General features: G+C 42.7%; 2 protein-coding genes and 1 pseudogene across 2 annotated transcripts; 2 read left to right on the top strand and 1 right to left on the bottom strand.

Moving 5' to 3' along the window:
• Positions 1-1,381: 1,381 nt before the first annotated feature.
• Positions 1,382-17,609, bottom strand: TADA2B (transcriptional adaptor 2B). The gene is made up of 2 exons (XM_074229832.1): positions 17,305-17,609; positions 1,382-5,916 (listed from the first exon to the last, which is right to left on the bottom strand). Exons 1-2 carry the CDS (start codon positions 17,572-17,574, stop codon positions 4,924-4,926), a joined length of 1,263 nt encoding a protein of 420 aa, XP_074085933.1. The 5' UTR covers positions 17,575-17,609; the 3' UTR covers positions 1,382-4,923.
• Positions 10,900-11,316, top strand: LOC141518113 (large ribosomal subunit protein uL13 pseudogene; annotated as a pseudogene).
• Positions 17,610-18,170: 561 nt separating the features above from the next.
• CFAP184 (cilia and flagella associated protein 184) lies at positions 18,171-19,961 on the top strand. The gene has a single exon (XM_074229831.1). The coding sequence runs from the start codon at positions 18,251-18,253 to the stop codon at positions 19,805-19,807; it is 1,557 nt and encodes a 518-aa protein (XP_074085932.1). The 5' UTR covers positions 18,171-18,250; the 3' UTR covers positions 19,808-19,961.
• Positions 19,962-21,924: the final 1,963 nt, after the last annotated feature.

Genomic DNA, 21,924 nt, shown 5'->3' with positions numbered 1-21,924 from the left:
ACCCAGGGAAATGGTGGTGGTATTTTCCCTTTTTTAACAGTTGAGGAACCTAATGCAAGCAGGTTAAGTGACCTGCTCAGGGTCACCCAGCTACAAGTGTCTTAGAGCAGGATTTGAACTTGCATTGCTGACTTTGGGCTCAAAATTATCCACTGCTTCACAAGGAAGGTGTTTTGTTTTGTTTCAGATGATTCGTCCAGTTCCTCTTCTACCAGCAGGACTTACTTGGAGCCATGCCCTTTCCTTCACTTATCCCAGCCACCAGATTAGTTTAAAGGAGAGTATGAGCAGCTTCCAAATGGTAGCTGATCTCATGGGTCAAGAATAGTTGGACAAAATAAGAGAAATACGAGTTAATAATAGTAAAAGAGGTAATGGAGTGAATATGCTTTAGCATTCAGAAACAGCGACTCCTGCTCAGAGAAGTAGGAGGCCTGAAATCAGGAAGAGATATCTCCCCAAGTATGTAACTGACCAAAGACACCAGCTAGGTGACCCTGGGAGTCACTTAACCTTGCTTGCCTCAGTGCCTCATCTGTAAACAGATAAAGAAACAATCACTCTCTACCAAGAAACGCTCAAATGGAGTCATGAAGACTTGCCAAGAGGGAAAGGACTCAACAAATCCTCATAAAAACTTATTTAATGAGGTTAAGCAAGCATCCTCACTAATGAGTACTTGAAGTGGTGTTTCCAAAAAATTACAGGTTCTGCCCACAGAAAAATGATTATTTGTAGGGTTATCACCTAATATGCGATTAATATTTTACCAACAATGCCTTGCACACAAGAGGTGGCTTAGAGACTTGATGAACTGTACTGGACCAAATTATCTTAAGACCCCCCCCCCCCAGTATTGACTAGGACCCCATGGAGAATTTATAGAAGCATTTGGAGCAACCACAGAGGTAGACTTAAAGACTCTAAGGAAAAAGATCTGTTCAAAAGGGGCTTATTGAGGTCAAAGGAAGACTTGCTGGGAAAGTGGGGTGGAGCGCTATGAAGTCCTTTCCAAACTCTCCAAGTACATGGATCAGGAACATTTTGCCTGTAATAAAGAATCAAGGGATTCAGGGCCCGATGAGACAATAGATACAAGATGAAGAAACTAAAGCCTAGAAAAGTGAACTGACATACCCAAGGACACAAGGCTAATTATAACAGCAAGGCTTCCCAACTATTTCTATTCATATTTACTAATAATTTACCTCCCATTTCACCCTCCCCCACCCCCATCACTAAGGTAATTCTGGTTATATATTTATCATCTTTGATGAAAAAGCATATTAGGCATATAAATATATAACCAGAATTATATATATAACATTTTAATATATAAAACAAAATATATAACATTTTAATCATACACATGCTACAAATATGAAAACAAATCATTTTAATTATATACATATTTACACTGAAAAAATTAAACAATGACCTTTTCAACTGTTTTTCTATTCACATCAACAATTATTTGGATTTTGCATAATTGCATCATGGATGAGTTGTACAGCACGGACACTGCCAAAACATCACACTTCAGAAAAGTTAATTAAAACATGACTTAACAGCCTTATCACAAATATGTTGTGTGAAACCTTCATAGGCCATCTTGGAATACTGCCGACTGGCTCAATGAGAAGCAGTTCTTTCACTGGCTGAAGTTCTGGCCTGTATCTAGGGAAGATACCTAGCCTAATCTAGGAGAGTTTTCTAGTAACGGAAACACTTGACCGAAGGACTGAAAAAGTTTCAGTTTGGCACTATTGTCTCAAATTTAAACAAAATGCTATTTGGGACTGTTATCTCTCTTGATTGGAGCAGTTATGCATTATTTGAGTGTACCTTCTACGGGCATGACCCAGGGTATGCATCTCCAAAAAATGCATGAAAACCGAAGCTGGGGTTGGGGGAAAAGGAAAAAGGGAAACTTAAAAAATGCTTTTTCTCATTTCACAAATAAAACTTGTCTTCATTTTTTTTTTTCATCAGGGCTTAAAGACTACAACTTACATTCAAGTTCTCACAAAGATCTAATAATAGCGGAATATGGAACAAGCACCTTTACAGTGATATAGTAATCTTGGCTTGTTTCCAGGGAAAATGCTTTTAATAAAGAATGTCATTTAAAAAAATAAAAGCTTAAAGCCTAGAAAAGATACTGTCCAAAGGGTAAACATTTTTTAAAAATTGTACCTTCTAAATACCCCAACTAAATGGGGCCAATTTCATGACTCTTTAGCTATAAAACTATTGATCCATGTAACTAAAGTGTATATAAATTTCTGTTTTGAAGAAAGCGCTTTAGTGGGATTCTAGTTAAATAAATTTTTTACCATTTTTTACCATGAGCTGATTTAATTGTTCAAGTGGATCTGAAATTAACAGCCGGTGTTAAGGATAAATAAGATACTACCAGCTGGGGAGGGTTAAGGGGTAAGAGACAACCAATCCAAAGAACTTCCCTTTTAGCTAATAAGTGTTAATACTTTCACATACTGTTAATTATACATTCATTATGGTGTTTTAAAACAATAGTCAAAACTATATAAATTCTTCATGCTTTCAAAAATATATATACAGATGAAAAAACCTGAAGCAGAAAGTTTTTCATTTGACAGCTGCCTGCCTGGGTTACCCACAGTTACCTATTGCTTCTCAAACTTCCTCAAAGTCTGGTAGTCATCCTAAATATAAAAATCAGGCTAACTTTAAAACCACATGAGTAAGCCAGTGTCTGATGCAGTTACAACTCAGGATGGATGAATTAAAGGCACCAGAATGGCTAAGACAATAGTAAAAACTTAGCACCTTCTCCTCTCTCTCAGTGCTCAATTGTGGACTGCAACCAGCTTGAGTCTTGGACATTTGGCCAGCAGGACAAATGATGGATGTGGTCCTCAGAGCTGTTCCTTTCACATACCCACATACATACTATTGCTTAGAGAAAGCATCTATATTGCCAAAAGAGATATCATCAGTTTAAATAATATTTAAAGCTTATCTGCCAACAATATACAATGTACCTCACAACTAAAATCATAAATAACATTTTGAAAATGTTTTATTTAATATTGAAAATTTACTCTTTTCAGGAGGGGAATAAAGGGAGAGGGAAGCAATATACATGACAAGGAAAAGATAAAGCACCTTAATTAAATAATTCATCTTTCCTTAGAAATGCCGAGGATTTTTTTCTTTCAAATAAATCTGCTCTTGAAACCCCAAGCCAATAATACACCAGTACATAAACAATCTCACTTCTATTCCTTCTACAAGTCAATATGTATTGGGGGGGGGGGGGGGACAAGGGAGGAGGGAGAGTATGGAATTGGAGATGAAGAGGGGAGAGGTTTCATTCAAGTATGATGTAGTGAAAACTTACTCCCACGATTTAAAACATGGGTCCTGGATAGTATTCCAACGTCAAGTCCATAAGCCAAACTTAGCAAATGGGTAGTTGGAGAGGGAAGACTTTTTAACTTTGACCAAAGAATAAAGTATGAGACACTAAATGGTGTGGGTGCTCCCATGAGGTTTCTTATGAGTCTATTACACTACACCCTGTTTCTAGAGTTTGTAAAAAAAAAAGTAATCCCACTTTAACTTCTCTGCTAAATCTTTTGTGAATCTTCTTGGTAAACATGCTGAATCAAAATTTTCTGACTTTTAATAAATAAAAGTTGTAGAGTTTATAGCCCATAAAATCTTAACAAAGTGACATTACAGTGTAATACTTTTGGTCAAGTTGAATCGATCATATTTTTCAATGAACTATGTATCTGAGCAATAAAAGAGTCAAAAGCATTGGAATGTTATAGGGGTAGTCTTATCCTTAATTCATATCACTTCCAAGTTAGATGCAAGGAAACAGTTAAATGTTTTAGAGAAAAATAGTATTAAGATGGTCTTGTACAGGGTAATTTAAAAGCTTAGTAGAAAAAAGGAAGGGGTCTAATCCAAACTCCTTTTACAACCTAATACTTCAGGTTTCCTATTCAGGGGTATCCTCAAATGTACTAATGGGGGCCATAGCAATGGAGGAGGCTGAAGGCATCATTTCGTACTAGAGTAATTCTTGCTTCTCTGAATCAGTCGTGATCAGTATATCTTAGTCAAAATGAAGAAAAGATACCTCCTAAAAGTTAGTTACGGGACAAAGGATAAACTACAAATACCTCACTGTTTGCTGCGATCTGTCAATGACTACATTCCTTCTATCCACTTCTTCTCAGTCTCCAAGGCACCAGTGTGCTTTGCCATCCTGGTTGCTCTATTACCTTGCCATCCCTGGGCCACTCACATATTAGGCAGTCTACTTCCTATTTAATACCCCATAGTTCAGGATGCTGGCAGTGAACGTGTACCAAACTGCTCCTTTTTAAAGTGCTTTGTGCCAGTGCTGACATGGAACAAGGACTTCAGATGGCTGGCAGCACTGTCTGCACATCAGAAACCAAAATGGAAGGAGCAACACAAGAGCACATCCTGAAAACAGTCCTTGCCCATAGAACTAAAGCATTCAGGGCCAACAGGAAAAAAAAAAATATTTTTAACCATAGTTTCTCTTACTTTCCCAAGGGCAAAGATATCAAGAGAACCCAGGAAATCATCCAATCTCATAATATGCTAAATTATCAGATTCCTGACTAAATCCTTAAGGGCAATATAATCATTTCTTTTAAGACTACCTAAGAAGTAAAAATCTATTTTCCCTCATGATCCACTAGAAGATTGCTAGTATTGCTTCTTTCAGAGAACCATGAAGAGAGTTTGCACTTTAAAAAGGAAATCCTCAAATCATGTTAAATAGGAAAACATTGGAAAAAAAACTAACCACTTCCTCTCCCTCTTTCCTTCAACCCTAGTCAATTTGGCTCACAAGCTTTTGGATATCATTTCAGTTTTCCAAGCGCTTCCCATTCAGGAAGCATCCCTAGATATCCAGCCACTTTCTGTGAGAAAATTTAAAATCCTTTTCTTGAGAACTTTGTCCAAATAACTAGGGAGGCGACTTTTAGAAGGAATGCCTTGTCGTTTCTGGAGGTGGTCTTTTATGATAATTGTTTTCACAGTCAGATAACGAGCTGGGCTCAGATTTAAAGAACTGCAAAGCACCTTCTCCCTGTCAGACAAGAGCTCAAAGCCAGGGAGGTTTTCAATTGCTGCAAACTCCCCATCTTTTCCATCTTCCTTTCCTCTTTTAGAGTTGGCTATGTTCTTGTTTTCTTTCCTTTTCTCCCTTTTGTGCCTGGCAGCTTCATATTCTGCCGACTCTTCCATTTTGGTAATTCCATTTCGGCGATATCGCTGTAGTTCTCGAATTTTTGTTCGGAGCATTTTTTCTTTGTGAATGTTTTCAAAGAAGTCATCAAATTCTTTGCAGGACATAAACTGGTACAAAGGCCTCAGTTTTACCCGTATCTCCTTCTCGTCTTTTGTAATTTTACGTTTCATTGACTTTTCTTTATCTTTTTTATCTTTCCCTAGAAAGGCAGGCACTAAGTTATAGTCTCTGGCAATATTCTTTCGTCTCTGTCTCTCCTTAAGTTTTCTCACATACATGTCCACGTGGGCTCTCTTGAGTTCTATTTCTACATCATCATCATCATAGTTTACTGAAAGCCCACTAATCAAAGTCTCGGCATCTTGGTCATATTCAATCTCATAGTCATCCCGAAGTGGCATGTACCCTAACTGCTGCTGCTCAGCAACAGTTATATCTAAAGGAGGCAGAGGTGTCGTCAAACTGGGAGACAATGGTCCTCCACTGGGGCATGTATGATCTGTCACCCTATTAGGAATGGTGTCAGGGATACAGGCTTTTCCAAGGTTGCCATGGATGTACATGCTTACATAGTGTTCCATCACTTCTTGAGGTGTCCGAGAAGCCCCAACATGAGCAGCCATGTCTTCCTGTAAACATAATACCAAAAATTAAACTCACCATCAACTTCTTTAGACCTGGATTTTGCTCAAATTTTATTTAACATTTTATAAACATTTACAAGGAATACCCTATCATCATCATCGTCATCATCACTGCTTTTCCCCAAAAGATATTCACTGTAGATTCTCTACAGTTCCAAATATAGTTTCAGAATTTAGAAATCAAGGCCTTAGTCACAAAATGAAAAGAATGTTGAAGATGAAAGGGGCCTTAGAAATCATTTAGTCTGATCTCCTTATTTTATAAAGATAAAAAATGAGTCCCAGAGAAAGAGCCCTTTGTCATAGAACCAATAAATGGCAAAAATCAGGCCTAAAATATTGGTCTCTTGAATTCTAGCTACCCTGCCTCCATTACCTGCCTCTTGAATATAATCTTTGTCACCTTCACATGTCACGAGATACAAAGCAGGCTCTTAATAAATTACAAGGTCAATGTGCTGACTACTTCTACTAAACTGATTTTTTTTCCCCTTTTTGTTTTTAAGACTTTGTTACAAAGGATAATCTGCCAGGCATGGAAATAGAGAGGAAAATTTATGGTAACAAACATGATATAAATGCAAAAGGTATTAAAAAATAGTTAATTTTTATTTTCAGAAAGTATATGTCTCAATTCATATTGTTGTCACACTTTCTACCCAAATACAGATAGTGCTTTTGGAATATCTTAGTTACAACAATATTTTCATTTTAATAAATTTATACTAAGACAAGATTTATTCTTACTTTTTTAGTATCTTTAAACAAAAGAAAAAATGAATAACAAAATTATTTCTTTAATAAAATTTGGCTAAAAATAGCTTCAGATTTCTAGGGGTGAAAATTTATACTTTTCCAAACATCTTTCTTAAGTCATGCAACCTACATTCATAAGGTTCTACTCAAGAATCATACATTTAATTTTCCATGGAAAAGAGAAGCAGGATACAAACTATGTGTCCAATAAGGGCCTGGAATTCAGTTACCCCAAGAATAAAAGTAAACTAAAGACTTATCACCAAAGAAGTAAACCAAGGGGGGGAAAATTAATCATAAAACCAGACAATAATTATGACTGAACTTTGGAGAAGGACATCAGCATATACATTTAGGTGCTGGGCCTGCCCTGCTCTGCCCCCCCATAGCCACTACTATCTAAGGAAGGCTTATATAGTAAGCTTGGTTCTCATTAGTGTGATATGATACCCTAACGGAATCAGGAATTCTGAGTCAATTAACGTAACCTATATATGCAAACTCTTAGGGCAAGTCATTCCTCTTCTCTGGTTCTCTGTTTCCTCAGCAATAAAAGGAGAGAATTAAATGAAAAGATATTTAAGGTTCATTTCAGCTCTGACATTCTATATGCTATGTTCTTAGGTCCCTACCAAATGACACTGTGTTCTTTGATCTTTTTGAGCTTCTATATTCTGTGTGACCTCAAGCAATTCACTTCACCTCTCAGATATCCATTATCATGTGTGTAAACTGATATCACACTAGATGGAATCTCAGGTACAAATATCTATGCTTCTTCAACCTATGTTCTATGATCCCTTCTAACTTTGACAATCTGTATTCTAGGTTCTTTCCAGTTCAAATTTTCTATGGTCTGAAGTTCAATGCCCCCCCTCTCATGACAAATAAGTAAACAGAAAATTTTCAAAGTGCAATGACTGTTCAATCTACTCTGAGAAACATTCATAAAGTTTCCAGCATGAGCAAAATGCTATGGCAGTCCATCTAACTTAGATAAGCCCCACTGAAGACTCAAAAACAACAAAAAGTAATCATATCAAGCAACATTCAACTGGAAGGAATTCAACATGCAAACAGACAAACGTGATGAGAAAGAACAACAACTAAGAGAGAACAGGGTAAGGCTACCTAAGGGAACACAAATGCTAAAGCTTGATTGAAACTAGGAATTCTAAGAGATGAAGTATAGAATGAATATGCATCACAGACATAAAAAGACAACCAATGCAAAAAAAAAAATGTACAAATACAAGAGACAGAATGTTTTAAATTGAGAAAACACTAGATTTTTTTGGACATGATAGTAGTATCTGAAGGGAAATAAGCCGTAAAAGGTGAGTTGGAGGAGTGGCTAGGTGGTGCAGTGGATAGAGCACTGGCCCAGGAGTCAGGAGTACCTGAGTTCAAATTTGGCTTCAAACACATAATAATTTACCTAGCTGTGTGGCCCTGGGCAAGTCACTTAACCCCATCTGCCTTGCAAAAAAACTAAAAAAAAAGTGAGTTGGAAAGAGACTCAACAAACAGCCTTAAATCCCAGTATCACAGAAAATTAATAGTAAAGCTCGCTCTGGCACTCAGCTATTCTAATTTCCAAATTTTTTAATATATCAATTCTATCACTGAAGTTGATTAAAACTGAACTAAGAATTGTAAGGGATTACTTATATGAGTAAATGGTTAACACTTTCATCTATCATATGACTCTCAATATAGTCTGGAACATAAACAAGAACCAGGGAGAAAAAAAAAGCACCCCAACAATCACAATGCACAGGGTCAATGCATGGAAGTTCAAAAGAGAGGGCTCCATAACATTACCACAATGCTACCATATAAAGATGACTCAAGATAATGAGACAAAACTCAGGCTGTAAGCAGAAAGAGAAGTTGGTTCTAAAGAGGATAAAGACCACCCTGAGTTTCTAAAGGTCATGATCCACCCAAGCTGTATCTGCTGTCACCCAAGGACCACACTACAAAACTTCTTATCTGACTTACACCATTTCCTTAGAAAAGAATTTTTCTTGAATTTCTAATATTACTGTGTGTATATTTTTTATTAACCCAAACATTTCCAAACAAAAAGCTGGTTTGTTTTTGTGTTGTTTTAACTGTATATAGGTTACCCTTAAGAGCAGTATGCTCTACATCATTTTATTAGGCTACCGATCATTAAAATTTAACTTGAATAGAATGTTTTGAGTGTTTTTTTGAGAGCACAAGAATAAAAGAAAGGCAATCTATTAATGGGATTTCTTTAATGGTGGGAGAAGCAGACCTCTTTAAGGTTTCTTCCAACTCTGGATTCTCTGTCATCAATTCACTGTCATTAATGAATACATGGAAAGCTTGTAATATGATTAACTTAATGATGGAGATCCCATATTCACAAACTCATGTATCTTTTTAAGTACTGAAGTGTTTTAAGGGATAAAGAAAGCTACAACTATCAGTAGTTGCAACCATTTGTTTTCTAATTATGATAAAGTGGCTACATACAAGCAAATCTCTTTAAAAGCCAACAATTTATGCTTTTCTTTAAACATCAGAGGGTACAACCTTCCTGAAGTAAAAATGTTTCTGAAATTGTTAGTATTATGCTAAAAGAAACAGGAATTGAACAATGATGATTGTTTTAACTGACTTCACTCTCAAGACCTACATTCCCCCACATCACAGATCAGAGTAGTTAATAGCCAGCAACTATACAGCTACACAGAGGCATCATTCTGCCATTATATGAGCTTAGATGGAAGACAATATAGGCAGGTTCTTTGTTCCTCATTCTCTACTTTGACACTTTGCTGGAATTTCATAGGTCAATAATTTCCAATTGATATATGGTTGGAAGAAATAAGTCACAGTAGCAAAAAAATACTCAAGACCTTAGAATCCTATCCTGCTGTATCAACTAAGTCAATTAACCTGGAAGGAGGATATATGGGTCATAGAATTATTATTGAATTGTTTAACTGGAACTAAAAAAGATCTGTATTTTAGTTGATTGACCATAAGTCTGATTGCTTTTATCTTTTGACAAGCAAGAATACCACCATGGCATAGGTATGACACTTGTCACCTAGATACAAGCGTATCATCAACATGATTATAAGATTGAGAAATAATAAGGATAACTGGACATTGGTCCATTAAATCAAGAGCAAAATGAAATCTAAAAGTGGCTGCTATCTCCCCTAAAACATATGCCATCACTGAAATAGATAAGAGATCTACTAGCTTTGCACAATTCTTATCTTAACCTTGGTTTCTAAATGATAAAGACAGGTTACAGACCTAGAGAAGTATGAGTGGGTTTGGTTTCCTAAGCAGTCCTAAGAGCAATCTCCATTCTCAACTTCACACTGTATAACTTGTACCGAAAAACCAAAGGCTTTCTTTGTGAATTCTACATACCCATTCTATGATACATATATCCTCTTTCCAGGATAAGAATGGTTTTTACTTTTTATTTATTTATTTATTTATTTAGGTTTTTGCAAGGCAAATGGGGTTAAGTGGCTTGCCCAAGGCCACACAACTAGGTAATTATTAAGTGTCTGAGACCAGATTTGAACCCAGGTACTCCTGACTCCAGGGCCAGTGCTTTATCTACTGCGCCACCTAGCCCCCCCCCCCAGAATGGTTTTTTTAAAAAGAGAATCTGCTATTACCACCTATTTGGTTTCTAGAAATATTAAAAATATTAAAAAATGGTATTTTTCTCCAAAGTCTGTTCCATCATCCTTTAAAAAGTCAATAATACCTTAAGATAGATAAACTGCGGTCTGGTTCACACCAGTGACTCCCCAAACAATCCAAAGTGACTGATAGTAGGACCTAGCCTTCACCAAAGCAGGGACAGAAACCTCAATGTCATCAGAGTTAGTCCATGGAAAGAAAGAGGTCTTGTTGTTTAATTCTAGGAACAAGGCAGTAGTCTACAATGGAGTAGGATTAAAAATTTTGGAAGTATATTTTTACATACTGATCTTTCTCCTGCTTTAAGAATCCTATAGCTTTTCCCAGGCAGAGTCATCAGGTCCTAGTGATTGATGGGCAGGACATTTCCTGGGCCATGTGGTAGCCATCCTGGCCAAACAAATATTCCAGGGGCGGAAGGAGGTCATTGGTGGATGAGAAGGAATCAACATCTCAGGAAACTGCTACAGGAACAAGCTGAAATACCTGGCCTTCCTCCAAAACTGAATGAACACAAACCCTTCAAGAGGGCCCTTATCATTTCAGAGCCCCAAGTCCCATTTTCTGGAGGACTGTTAAGAGCAAGGCTTCCCCACAAAAACAAGTGAGGTCAGGAAGTCTTGGAATGTCTTAAGGTGTTTAATGGCATTCCCCCACCATTTCACAAGTGGAAATACATGGCTGTCCTGCTCTCTCCAAGTCATCAGACTGAAGCCAACTAAAAAGTTTGCTGACCCATGAGGTTGACTGGAAGTATCAGGTAGTGCCTGCTATGTTGGGAAAAAAAAGAGGAAGGAAAAAGCCAAGATCCATTATAGAAAGAAAAAAAAGATTTTGAAACTATGCAAGCAAGCCAAGAAAAATGTGGAAGGCAAAATACACAAATACACAAAGCTGCTGACAAAGTAAGGGCTGCTGGTATGAGTCCATTAAAGTATATCCTCTATGGTAAAAAAAAAAAAAAAATTCCTATAAATTTTATATGAAATTCTAATTCTGATTGTGTCTGTTTTTGCTAGGAAAAAGCTTGGATATTAGATCAAATTGTTTCTGGTGCTTGTTATGTAGTCATTTTAATAGGGCCTAACTCTTCATGACTCCCCTTTTTCTGAGGAGAGAATTCTTAGCAAAAATATTAGAATAGTTTCCTCTAGTTCATTTCAGCAATGAGGAAACTGTACCCAAACAGGGTTAAATGACTTGCCCAGAGTCAACCAACTAGTGAGTTTTTAATTTTTTTATTTTATTTTATGTCCTCCTGAATCCAGGACTGGAACTCACTCTATTCACTCTGCCCCAGTTTCTGTTAGACTTGAGTCTAAAAATATAGAGCACTGTATCAATAATGATATTTTTCTTCAATATGTTTCACAGGCCAGAGTATTTCCTGACCCTATGTGCATGTACATGTGTATCTGTCTAGGTTACCAAGCAAAATCAAGACTTCTACATTTCTCCCTAAGTATCCTACAAACTACCACGGATTTTATGTAACTTAACTGTACGGATCAACCATTTTCAAAACAATCTTATACAAAATGATAAGCTAGAGTGTTTATTTTTTTCCTATTCTATGAGAAATTATCTTAATATTTGAATAACCTTTAGCCTTAAGTTACTAACATCTCTAGCTTAGGATTTGTACAGTTCTGCTCTCCTAAATATATAATAATGATATTCTGGTTTAGAGATCTTTATTCCATTTCTTTCCTCTAAGTGATATGTACTACGCAAAGTCAAGAAAGATGAAATGATTCTATAGGGTTTATGATCCAAATTGTTTGTGAAATCTAGCATATAAAGTCAAACTAAGAGAGGGAATTCAAAATTCAAGAAGTGAAAATTCATTTTTTTCTTTCTGTAAAAGGATTTGGTATGTAGCTAAAAACTAAAGATGAAATCTTCATGAGAATGTGGGCTCAGGGTGCATTTGACAGGAGAAATGATAACTGACCAGGAAAAAAAAAAGCGAAGCTCAACCTGAGTGAAGAAAAGAAACAAGACACATTAAGGAAAAATATTAGAAACTAACAGGGAAGAAAATTGAGAGCAGATTAGAGATTACAACAAAAATCTAAAACAAAGGATAAGTTTTCACTTGAGATGGGAGGTGGAGAAAAGTCAGTCTAGTAATGTTTGAAAACATTGCAATATGTTTTGAACAGAAAGGGAAGAATATTACTGTCTTTGGTTACTAGTGTCTTACAGGCACTGATGAGAGAGAAAATAACTATTCCTGAGTAGCCTCCAGTCCCAAAGGGAGAGGCCACCCTTGACTTCTAGCTGCCTCCTCTTCACTTCAAACATTCACATACTAACCTTCCAGGATATCAATATGAGTGTTGCTAAATAGAACCATGCCATGATGGGAAAGTGCACTGATTTTAGAATCAGAGAACGTGGAATTGAATCATAAAACTGTCACTTAGCACCATTCTCGATCTTAATGTCCATATATAAAACAAAAGGGTCAGAGATGACCTCAGAGGTTTTGGGGGGTTTCTTCCCTTAAGTCTAACATTCTCTGATCTATGCTAGCTCAACCTTCTATTCATCCAGGCTGGTGAGCCTCCTGTCAATTCTTCCTCCAATTCACATATTACACTATCAAAATCATCTTCTAATATAGCACTCTGCATATCTCCTTGAATGATTCTGCACAAACTACCATATAAAGTCAGAATCTTAAAACATTCAAGGTTCACTACAATCTACTTCCAACATCACATTATTCCATCTCCATTTGAATGGCTCACTGGTACTTTTCTTAAATCATGCCTTTCCAAGCCTATTTATGAAACAGGTCTGGAATTTCCCATCTTAACTGAACTTCCTCCCTTTCTTCAAGGCAAAGTTGGGCGATACCATCCAATAACTTACCTGTCCCCAAGAGCTATTACTCTTTATATTTTTCTCAAAACACTTCATTTAGACCATTTCTTTATCACAATCTACTTTGTATCATATCTATATTGTCCTCTTTTCCAAGCAGTATCATAAACTTGAAAAGTTATTCACCTCTGTTCTTTTCCCAAACACTTGCACACGGGATTTTAACCACAATAAAAAAAAAACCCAAATTTTTGTTAAATTACACTTAATGATTCTGTAAAATATGGTCTGCACCTTGTCTACAACTGCCAGTATTATGCTATTTCACTTCTGACTACTAGAAAAAGTAGTAGGCAGCATGTGATGAAACTAAGTGTTGGGGTTTTTCTTGTTTGAATCTAATGCGAGGCTAGAATGGAGTTTGGCATCAATTATAAAACATGCTCCTTTGGGACAAGGACTCCTTTTATTCTGTCTTCATATGATCAAAGCCTAGTACAGATCTGGGAACACAGTAGGTGCTTAGTAATGTTGAATGATTGTGTGGGCTACTATCCTTTGTGTGAAGTAACCCAATCTGAATCAAAAAGAACTTTGGAGAATGCCACAAGTATCAAAAAGGTTTTAACTTACATGTTAATTATAAAAGGAACTTCTGAATAGATGCAACTTGAGAGGCGACAAACATGAATGACAAAGGGCAAAATGATTCCTATAGGCAGAAGGCCAAATAAACAGTCCAAAAGAGCCTAACTAAAATCTGCCACACCCTCTGTCATGTTGACTGACCTAGCAATGTTTCCAAAAAATGTTAATAATAGAGTATATAATCAAAATCCATTTGCAGCCTACCACAAATCCACTAGGATATCATTCAACAGATTGTGCCTTAGATACAAATCAGACAGTCACTGATAATCAGGGATGCTTTGATCCTAACAACTTTTATAACAATGTTCCTATGAACCTGTGACATGATTTCAGCAGCAAGTGATCCCAAATGGGGCACACTTGTTTCTGAACTTAATCCCTTATGTGCTCCCACCCATGACCAAAACCTGGCCAACATTATGACTAAAAGAATTTGCACAGGGAGCTACACTTCAGATTTGAATCATTCATACTTACAGAAGCAGAAATAACAAACTGGCACAACCCTTCATCTTGCTGAGGGAATTCTGCTGAGAATCATAAGTAGGTCTTTTGGAGGAGGCCTTACCAATTAAGGGCCTACTTGTATGTAAACTGAAAAGAATGACACTTGTTATTAAACCAAGATTTTCTCAAGTATCCCTAAATTATAATTTTCTGATAAATATAAAAGGATGATTTTTGCATATTCTTTCCTGACAAATTATTTTTTAGGAGCTGAAGGACCATTCTTGAGTCAATAATTTCATAAGTCAAGGAATACACAACTGTATTAGAAGATTCTTTGAATTTGTCATTTTTTTCACCTTTTTATTGCTAGTACCTGGCACAAAGCTAAGCAGTTAATAAATATTTGCTCAACTGAGTTAAAGCATTTCTCAACTGCAATGTATAATTGAAAATGGATGCTACACTTGCTTCTGTCACAGGACACACTCCATGGAAATTGATGTTCTGAAGATAAAGAGAAAAGATATCAGTATTTTGAAATGCAGAGGACTAACAATGAATTTTATGAGTGTCTCTCTGTTCAAATTTTCTGTTGACTAGCTCAAGTTATCTCTTCTTGATCACTGTAGGTGTTAAATAAGAAGAAACTATTACGACTTTGTCCAGGGAAGATATAAAGAAGCAGCTTTGTCAGGGGTGAGTTTAAACTAGATGAACTCCAAAGCCCTTTTTCTCTTCTAAAATCCTCCAATTCCAGGGCAGCTAGGTGGTGCAGTGGATAGAGCACTGGCCCTGTAGTCAGGAGTACCTGAGTTCAAATCCGGCCTCTGACACTTAATTACCTAGCTGTGTGGCCTTGGGCAAGCCACTTAACCCCATTTGCCTTGCAAAAAAAAAAAAAAAACAAACCATAAATAAACAAATAAATAAAATCCTCCAATTCCTATGAACATGGTTTGCTTCATTAAACAAGAAAGAGAGAATTTTACTTGAGGTATATATGCTGTTATATTCTCTGGCTAAACACTGTTGCCTACTGTGGGAGTGCAGAAGATGGGGCTTAACAAGGCAAAACGAATATTTTTCCTAGTCAACTAAGCTCCCCTTGTGCCCTCTGATAGTGTTCGGTCCCTTCTGCCTCTCAGAAAGATAGTAAGAATATGGTAGGACTGAAAAAGCACTGGACTTTGGAATGGGTTTGATCTGTGTGGCATTAATAAGCACCTCATTTCTCTTCTAGAGGAGGTGGGTTCATCTAGAGAAAATGAGTTCTAAATTCCCTTTTAACAACAAGGAAAGGGGGAGGCTAGGTGGTGCAGTGGATAGAGCACCGACCCTGGAGTCAGGAGTACCTGAGTTCAAATCCGACCTCAGACACTTAATCATTACCTAGCTGTGTGGCCTTAGGCAAGCCACTGAACCCCCATTGCCTTGCAAAAAACTAAAAACAAACAAAAAATAACCAACAAGGAAAAAAATTCTAGAAGACACAATGATATGTATCTTTAAGCTTATGAAAGATTGTGGCATAAAAGAGGAAAAGAGAAAAGTTAGGGGCAATAAGGTGTAAGATGAAGAGGAAGACTTTTATTAAATATAATGGAACACCCCCCCCCCCCCAAGTTAAAACTGTTGGGTAAAATGAGGAGCTGTCCCTCAGGTACAAGTGGACTAGATGTCCTCTGGGGTCCTACTGACTCAAGCTAGGAATGAGGGAGGGCAAGAAGCTGAAAAGGAGGTAGAAGTAGGGGAAATAGGTCCTAAGAAGGAGAAAGGGATCTGGGGAGGTGAGAAGATGGGTGCCGGGGGAGGAAGGAGGTGAGGAGATGGGTACCGGAGGAGGAAGGTGAGGAGATGGGTGCCGGGGGAGGAGGGAGGTGAGGAGATGGGTACCGGAGGAGGAAGGTGAGGAGATGGGTGCCGGGGGAGGAGGGAGGTGAGGAGATGGGTGCCGGGGGAGGAGGGAGGTGAGGAGATGGGTGCCGGGGGAGGAGGGAGGTGAGGAGATGGGTGCCGGGGGAGGAGGGAGGTGAGGAGATGGGTGCCGGGGGAGGAGGGAGGTGAGGAGATGGGTGCCGGGGGAGGAGGGAGGTGAGGAGATGGGTGCCGGGGGAGGAGGGAGGTGAGGAGATGGGTGCCGGGGGAGGAGGGAGGTGAGGAGATGGGTGCCGGGGGAGGAGGGAGGTGAGGAGATGGGTGCCGGGGGAGGAGGGAGGTGAGGAGATGGGTGCCGGGGGAGGAGGGAAGTGAGGAGATGGGTGCCGGGGGAGGAAGGAGGTGAGGAGATGGGTGCCGGGGGAGGAAGGAGGTGAGGAGATGGGTGCCGGGGGAGGAAGGAGGTGAGGAGATGGGTGCCGGGGGAGGAAGGAGGTGAGATGGGTGCCGGGGGAGGAAGGAGGTGAGATGGGTGCTGGAGGAGGAGGGAGGTGAGGAGATGGGTGCGAGGTGAGGAGATGGGTGCCGGGGGAGGAAGGAGGTGAGGAGATGGGTGCCGGGGGAGGAGGGAGGTGAGGAGATGGGTGCTGGAGGAGGAAGGAGGTGAGGAGATGGGTGCTGGGGAGGAAGGAGGTGAGGAGATGGGTGCCGGGGGAGGAGGGAGGTGAGGAGATGGGTGCCGGAGGAGGAAGGAGTGCTGGAAAGGGAGAGACAGTGGAAAAGGGGATGAAAGGGTCCTGAGGAGGGGGAGAGTTTCCCGGAGGAAGGAGGGATGAGGAGGGCTAGGGGGGACTTGGGAGGGAGATAGATGAGAAAATCCAGGGAGGGGGAAGAGATACAGATGGGGACGATGAAGTGCAGCTGAGGGGAAGAGGCCAGGAGCAGAAGAGGGGCGTGCAAAGCGCCGAGAAGGGGAGCACCGGAGGGGGAGGCACCGGGAGGGGCAGGTGCCGCGGCGCTGGGGGCTCGGGGGCACCCGGAGGCTCCGGGGGTGCGGCAGGTGCGCGGGGCCCGCTGCGGGAGGGGTGACGGGGCCCCACTCACCCAGTTGCCGAAGCCGAACTGCTCGATGGCATCCAGCAGCAGCTGCTCCTCCCGGCTGGTCCAGCCGCCCTCGGCCTCGGGCCCCCACAGCGTGAAGCGGCCGCCGTCCACCAGCTGGTAGCCGTGCCAGCGCCGGTGGTGGCCGATCTCGGCGCCGGCCGAGAAGCACTCGGGGCAGAGCTCGATGTCCTGGCACTCGGTGCAGCGGAAGCGCAGCGGGCTCACCTCGGCCAGGCAGTACACACAGTACTTCTTCCCCAGCTCCGCCATCTTCCCCCGCTCGCCCGCCACGGACCCGCCGCCGCCGCCGCCGCCGCCGCCGCCCCCGGCGGACGAGGGCGGGTAGGAGGAGCAACCGCCGCCGCCGCCGCCGCCGCCGCCGCCCGCCGCGGCCGCCGGAGCCGCCACCGCTGCTGCCGCCGCCAAGGCCCAGGAGCCGCCGGAGCCGGCCAGCCGAACGGCTCGCTTCAGTACGCAGGCGCCATCCGACCCCGGCAGGCCGCCGTCTTCCCTCCTCCGCATCGCGCAGGCGCCGGGCACCGATCGGCGGCCGGCGCACGCGTGGAACCCTTTAACGACCTCCCGCCGCCCCCGGGCCCGGTGGAGCAAAGACCGAGCCGGCGTCCGCGTCTGCGCATTCCCTTCTCCCTCCTCCCCCTCCTCGCCCCACCGCGGTCCCGACTTTTTTTTTTTTCTTTCTCGCGCCTGCGTCGTGCCGGCGGCTCCCACTCTTTAGTCGCGCCCCGCCCCCCCCTCCCCCGCTCGACCGGCCCTCCCTGACGCTTCCGCTCCTTCTTGGCCTCCCATTGGCGGGCGGCGGCGGCGGAGAGCCAATCGGCTTCGCGGCCGTCGGCGCCTCCGGTCGCCCCGGGAAACCAAACGGAAGAGAAGCGGCCCGTGCCGGGCATCCTCTTCTGCGTGGGAGACGGCGGCCGGGGGAGAAGGGATGGAGGTGGTCGAGGAGGCCCCCGAGGGGGCCCGCACTCCTTCGGAAGCTCCCGACCAAGCGGCCGAAGAGGCGCCCGGAGTCAGCGAGGGCGGAGGCCCGGAGGAAGCGACGGAGGAAACGCCGGCGGAGGACGCAGACACGGAGTCCGACAGCGCGGAGTCCGAGGAGGCCGAGGAGGCCGAGGAGGCCGAGCAGCCCGAGGAGGAGGAGGGCGAAGCCCAGGAGGAGGAGGCCCAGGAGGAGCAGGCCCAGGAGGAGGAGGCCCAAGAGGAGGAGGCCCAGGAGGAGGCGGGCGAGGCCGAGGAAGGGATGGGGGAGGCCGAGGAGGAGCCCGAGGAGAAGGCCGAGGAGGAGCCCGAGGAGAAGGCCGAGGAGGAGGAGGAGGAGGAGGAGGAGGAGAGCGGAGGTGACTGGGCCTCGGCAGAGGAGCGAGAGAGCGACGAGGAGGAGGAGGAGGAGGAGGAGGCCGGGGAGGAGCAGGCCGCCGGGGGGCCGGAGGAGGAGGAGGCCCGGGAGAAGGCCCCCGACGAGGAGGAGCTGCGGCTGCAGGAGCAGCAGCTGCGCAGCGAGCTGGTGGAGCAGTACCGCGGCCTGATGTCGGAGCGCAACCGCCTGCACCAGTACAACCTGCACCTGCAGCACAAGATCTCGCACGCCCTGCGCAAGAAGAAGAGCAACGAGGCCAGCGTGGAGGCGTCCAAGACCTCGGTGGAGGACACCCCCGAGAAGGAGCAGACGTACCAGCGCTACCTGGCCTCGCTGGAGGAGCTGAAGAAGCAGCACGGCGAGGACGTGGAGTGGTACCAGCGGGAGCTGGAGCAGCTGCGCAAGCACTGCCAGGAGAAGCTGGACCGCGCCGAGGCCGAGTGGAGGGCCCTGCAGGCGCTCAAGCGGCAGGTGATGCTGCAGGCCATGGGCAGCTGCCTGGCGGGCGGCAAGCCGGCGGCGCTGCGCCAGGTGGAGCACCTCCAGGGCGTGGAGGACCGCAAGGAGCGGGAGATGAGCGCCGTGCGGCTGGAGAACGTGCAGCTGAAGCAGTGCCTGGCGCTCCTGGAGGAGCGCATGCGAGCGCAGGAGGAGCTCACGGAGGGCCTGCACCTCATCGACTTCGAGCAGCTCAAGATCGAGAACCAGACCTTCAACGAGAAGGTGGAGGAGCGCAACGAGGAGCTGCTGAAGCTGCACCACAAGGTGACCAGCCACGTGCAGATCATCAGCCACGTGAAGGAGAAGCTGCAGTTCGTGGAGCTGGAGAACCTGGGCCTCCGGGCCCGGCTCCTGGACCTGGACGCGCAGGTGGCCCAGCGCAGGGACGCGCTGACCAAGACGAAGATGGCGCGGGACAGCCTGCGCGCGGACAACGTGAGGCTGCACCAGAAGTGCGGGCTGCTGGGCAAGGAGGTGCTGCTGCGCGACCTGGAGCAGAAGGTGGACCAGATGGAGCTGCTGAGCCGGCGGCTGGAGGCGCTCAAGCACCGCCACGCCGGCCTCACGCTGGCCTGCACTGGGCTCCAGCGCAAGATCAAGGAGTCCAGGGCCTTCCTGCCGGCCTGAGCCGCGCCGCCCCAGCCCCGAGAACGGACAGCCGCCCCCCCTCCCGCAGCCTTCCCCCCTCCCCGCCCCGTGCATAAAGGGGATGACATGTTTTTCTAAATTTTTCGAGGCCCTTCCTCGACCAAGTTCATTAAAGGCATTATATAAAACCCTGCTTCAATTGTATACAGATTTTTTGGGGCGGCTAGGTGGCGCGGTGGATGAAGCACCGGCCCTGGAGTCAGGAGAACCTGGGTTCAAATCCGGTCTCAGACACTTCATAATGACCTAGCTGTGTGGCTTTGGGCAAACCACTTGACCCCATTTGCCTTGCAAAAACCTAAAAAAAAAATTGTATACAAATTTTTTAGATCTACCATTGACAGACGCATAAAGAAAAAAAGTTTATTTTAATCAAACGTACTTTTTCTCCTTAGCCAGGACCACTAATTCTTTCTTTCCTTTTGTATAAATAGCAGTTTTCCAATTACATACAGTGGTAGTTTCTATCCATGTTTGTTGTTTTTTTTTGCGGAGTTTTGAGTTTTACAGTTTTTCTCCCTCCCTCCCCTACCCCTAACAGAAGGCAATCTGATAAAGGCTTGACATTTGCATCCATGATAAGCATACAGAAGAAACAAATCCAAAAGACAAAAATTTTAAGAGATAAAAAAATTGCATAAGACAATTTTTTAAAAATTGAAAATGAGCTTTGGAATTCATTTAAATTCCACCTATGGATATAGATGGTATTTTCTATCACAAATCCTCTAAATTCCAGGACTACTTTTTTTTTTAGGTTTTTGCAAGGCAATGGGGTTAAGTGGCTTGCCCAAGGCCACACAGCTAGGTAAATTATTAAGTGTCTGAGACTGGATTTGAACCCAGGTACTCCTGACTCCAGAGCTGGTGCCTAATCCACTGTGCCACCTAGCCACCCCTCAGGACTACTTTTCTAAAGGATACTGGGGTTAGTCTCAGCCTTCAGTTGGGATTCTCTGATTGTCTCAGATGCTCTTTTAAAAAGCATAGAGAAGAAACATCCAAAAGATGAAAAAAAATTAGAGATAACAATTACATAATAGGACCATTTTGAAAAAATTAAAAAATAAGCTTTGGTCTTCATTTAAGTCCCACAGTTGCTTCTATAGATATAGATGGTATTTTCCATCACAAATCCTCTAAAATTGCAGGGCTACTTTTCTAAGGGATACTGGGGTTAGTCTCAGCTTTCAATCTGTCTCAGATGCTCGTTTAAACAGTGGTCTGTCAAGCAATTTGATCAAGGTTATATACAGTACAAAAGATGGATAATGGATAAATATATACTGTACTAAATAAACCATCTGCACCTTGTCCTGGAATAAAGGGCAAAAAATCTTTTAAAGTAGAGATTCTCAAATATTGACGGGAGTTAAAGGCTGCACCATTTTTTTAAAAATCCTCTTACCATGCATATTATAATCAATCTAGAATCAGTGTGGTTTTAGTTTCAATAGATTGATTGAACTGGAACACTGACTTTTGGTTTTAGATCTCCCTTTGAGGGAACTGGAAATCTCATGGGATGGGTTTCCCACTCAACCATGTCAGATGGATCCTAACAGAATAGAGGTCTGGAAAATCCTACTTCAAAGTAAGACTTTTTCAGTCTTGCAGTTTTGAACACTCCATCTATTATCAGAAGCACCTTTTTGGTGCTTAAACTCTTAAATTCTATTTGGATGAATTGAAACATCCAGTGACTTCACATCCATACCCTAGAAACATTTTGTAATCACACCATTTATATGTGGTCCTCATTGATGCAAAGCCCAGCTGTTCATTTTGTGGTTAACTTACTTTCCCACCCTGCTTTCTTTACTTTCTCATCTGGAACTGAAAAATGAAAGCCATTTTGCAAAAAATTTCTATGGCTCAAGGTATCAAGACACATCTGGGAGAGTGGGTTAGCACAAGATGCAGAAAACTAGAAAGTGAAACTTAGAATTAATACTAAGAATGACTGGCTCTGCAGCAGCCCAGAGTTACAAGGCTGGCAGCATTTACTTAACAGTTGAGCACTTGACTCTCAGGAGGAACAAAGGAATTAGAGTGTTGGGCCAGGTCAGAAATCTAGGATTAAATTCAACTCTCAA

Source organism: Macrotis lagotis, chromosome 3 (assembly GCF_037893015.1).
Source record: "Macrotis lagotis isolate mMagLag1 chromosome 3, bilby.v1.9.chrom.fasta, whole genome shotgun sequence".
Lineage (NCBI taxonomy): Eukaryota > Metazoa > Chordata > Mammalia > Peramelemorphia > Peramelidae > Macrotis > Macrotis lagotis.
The sequence above is the reverse complement of the archived record's forward strand: the minus strand, read 5'-3'. Positions and strand labels throughout refer to the sequence as shown.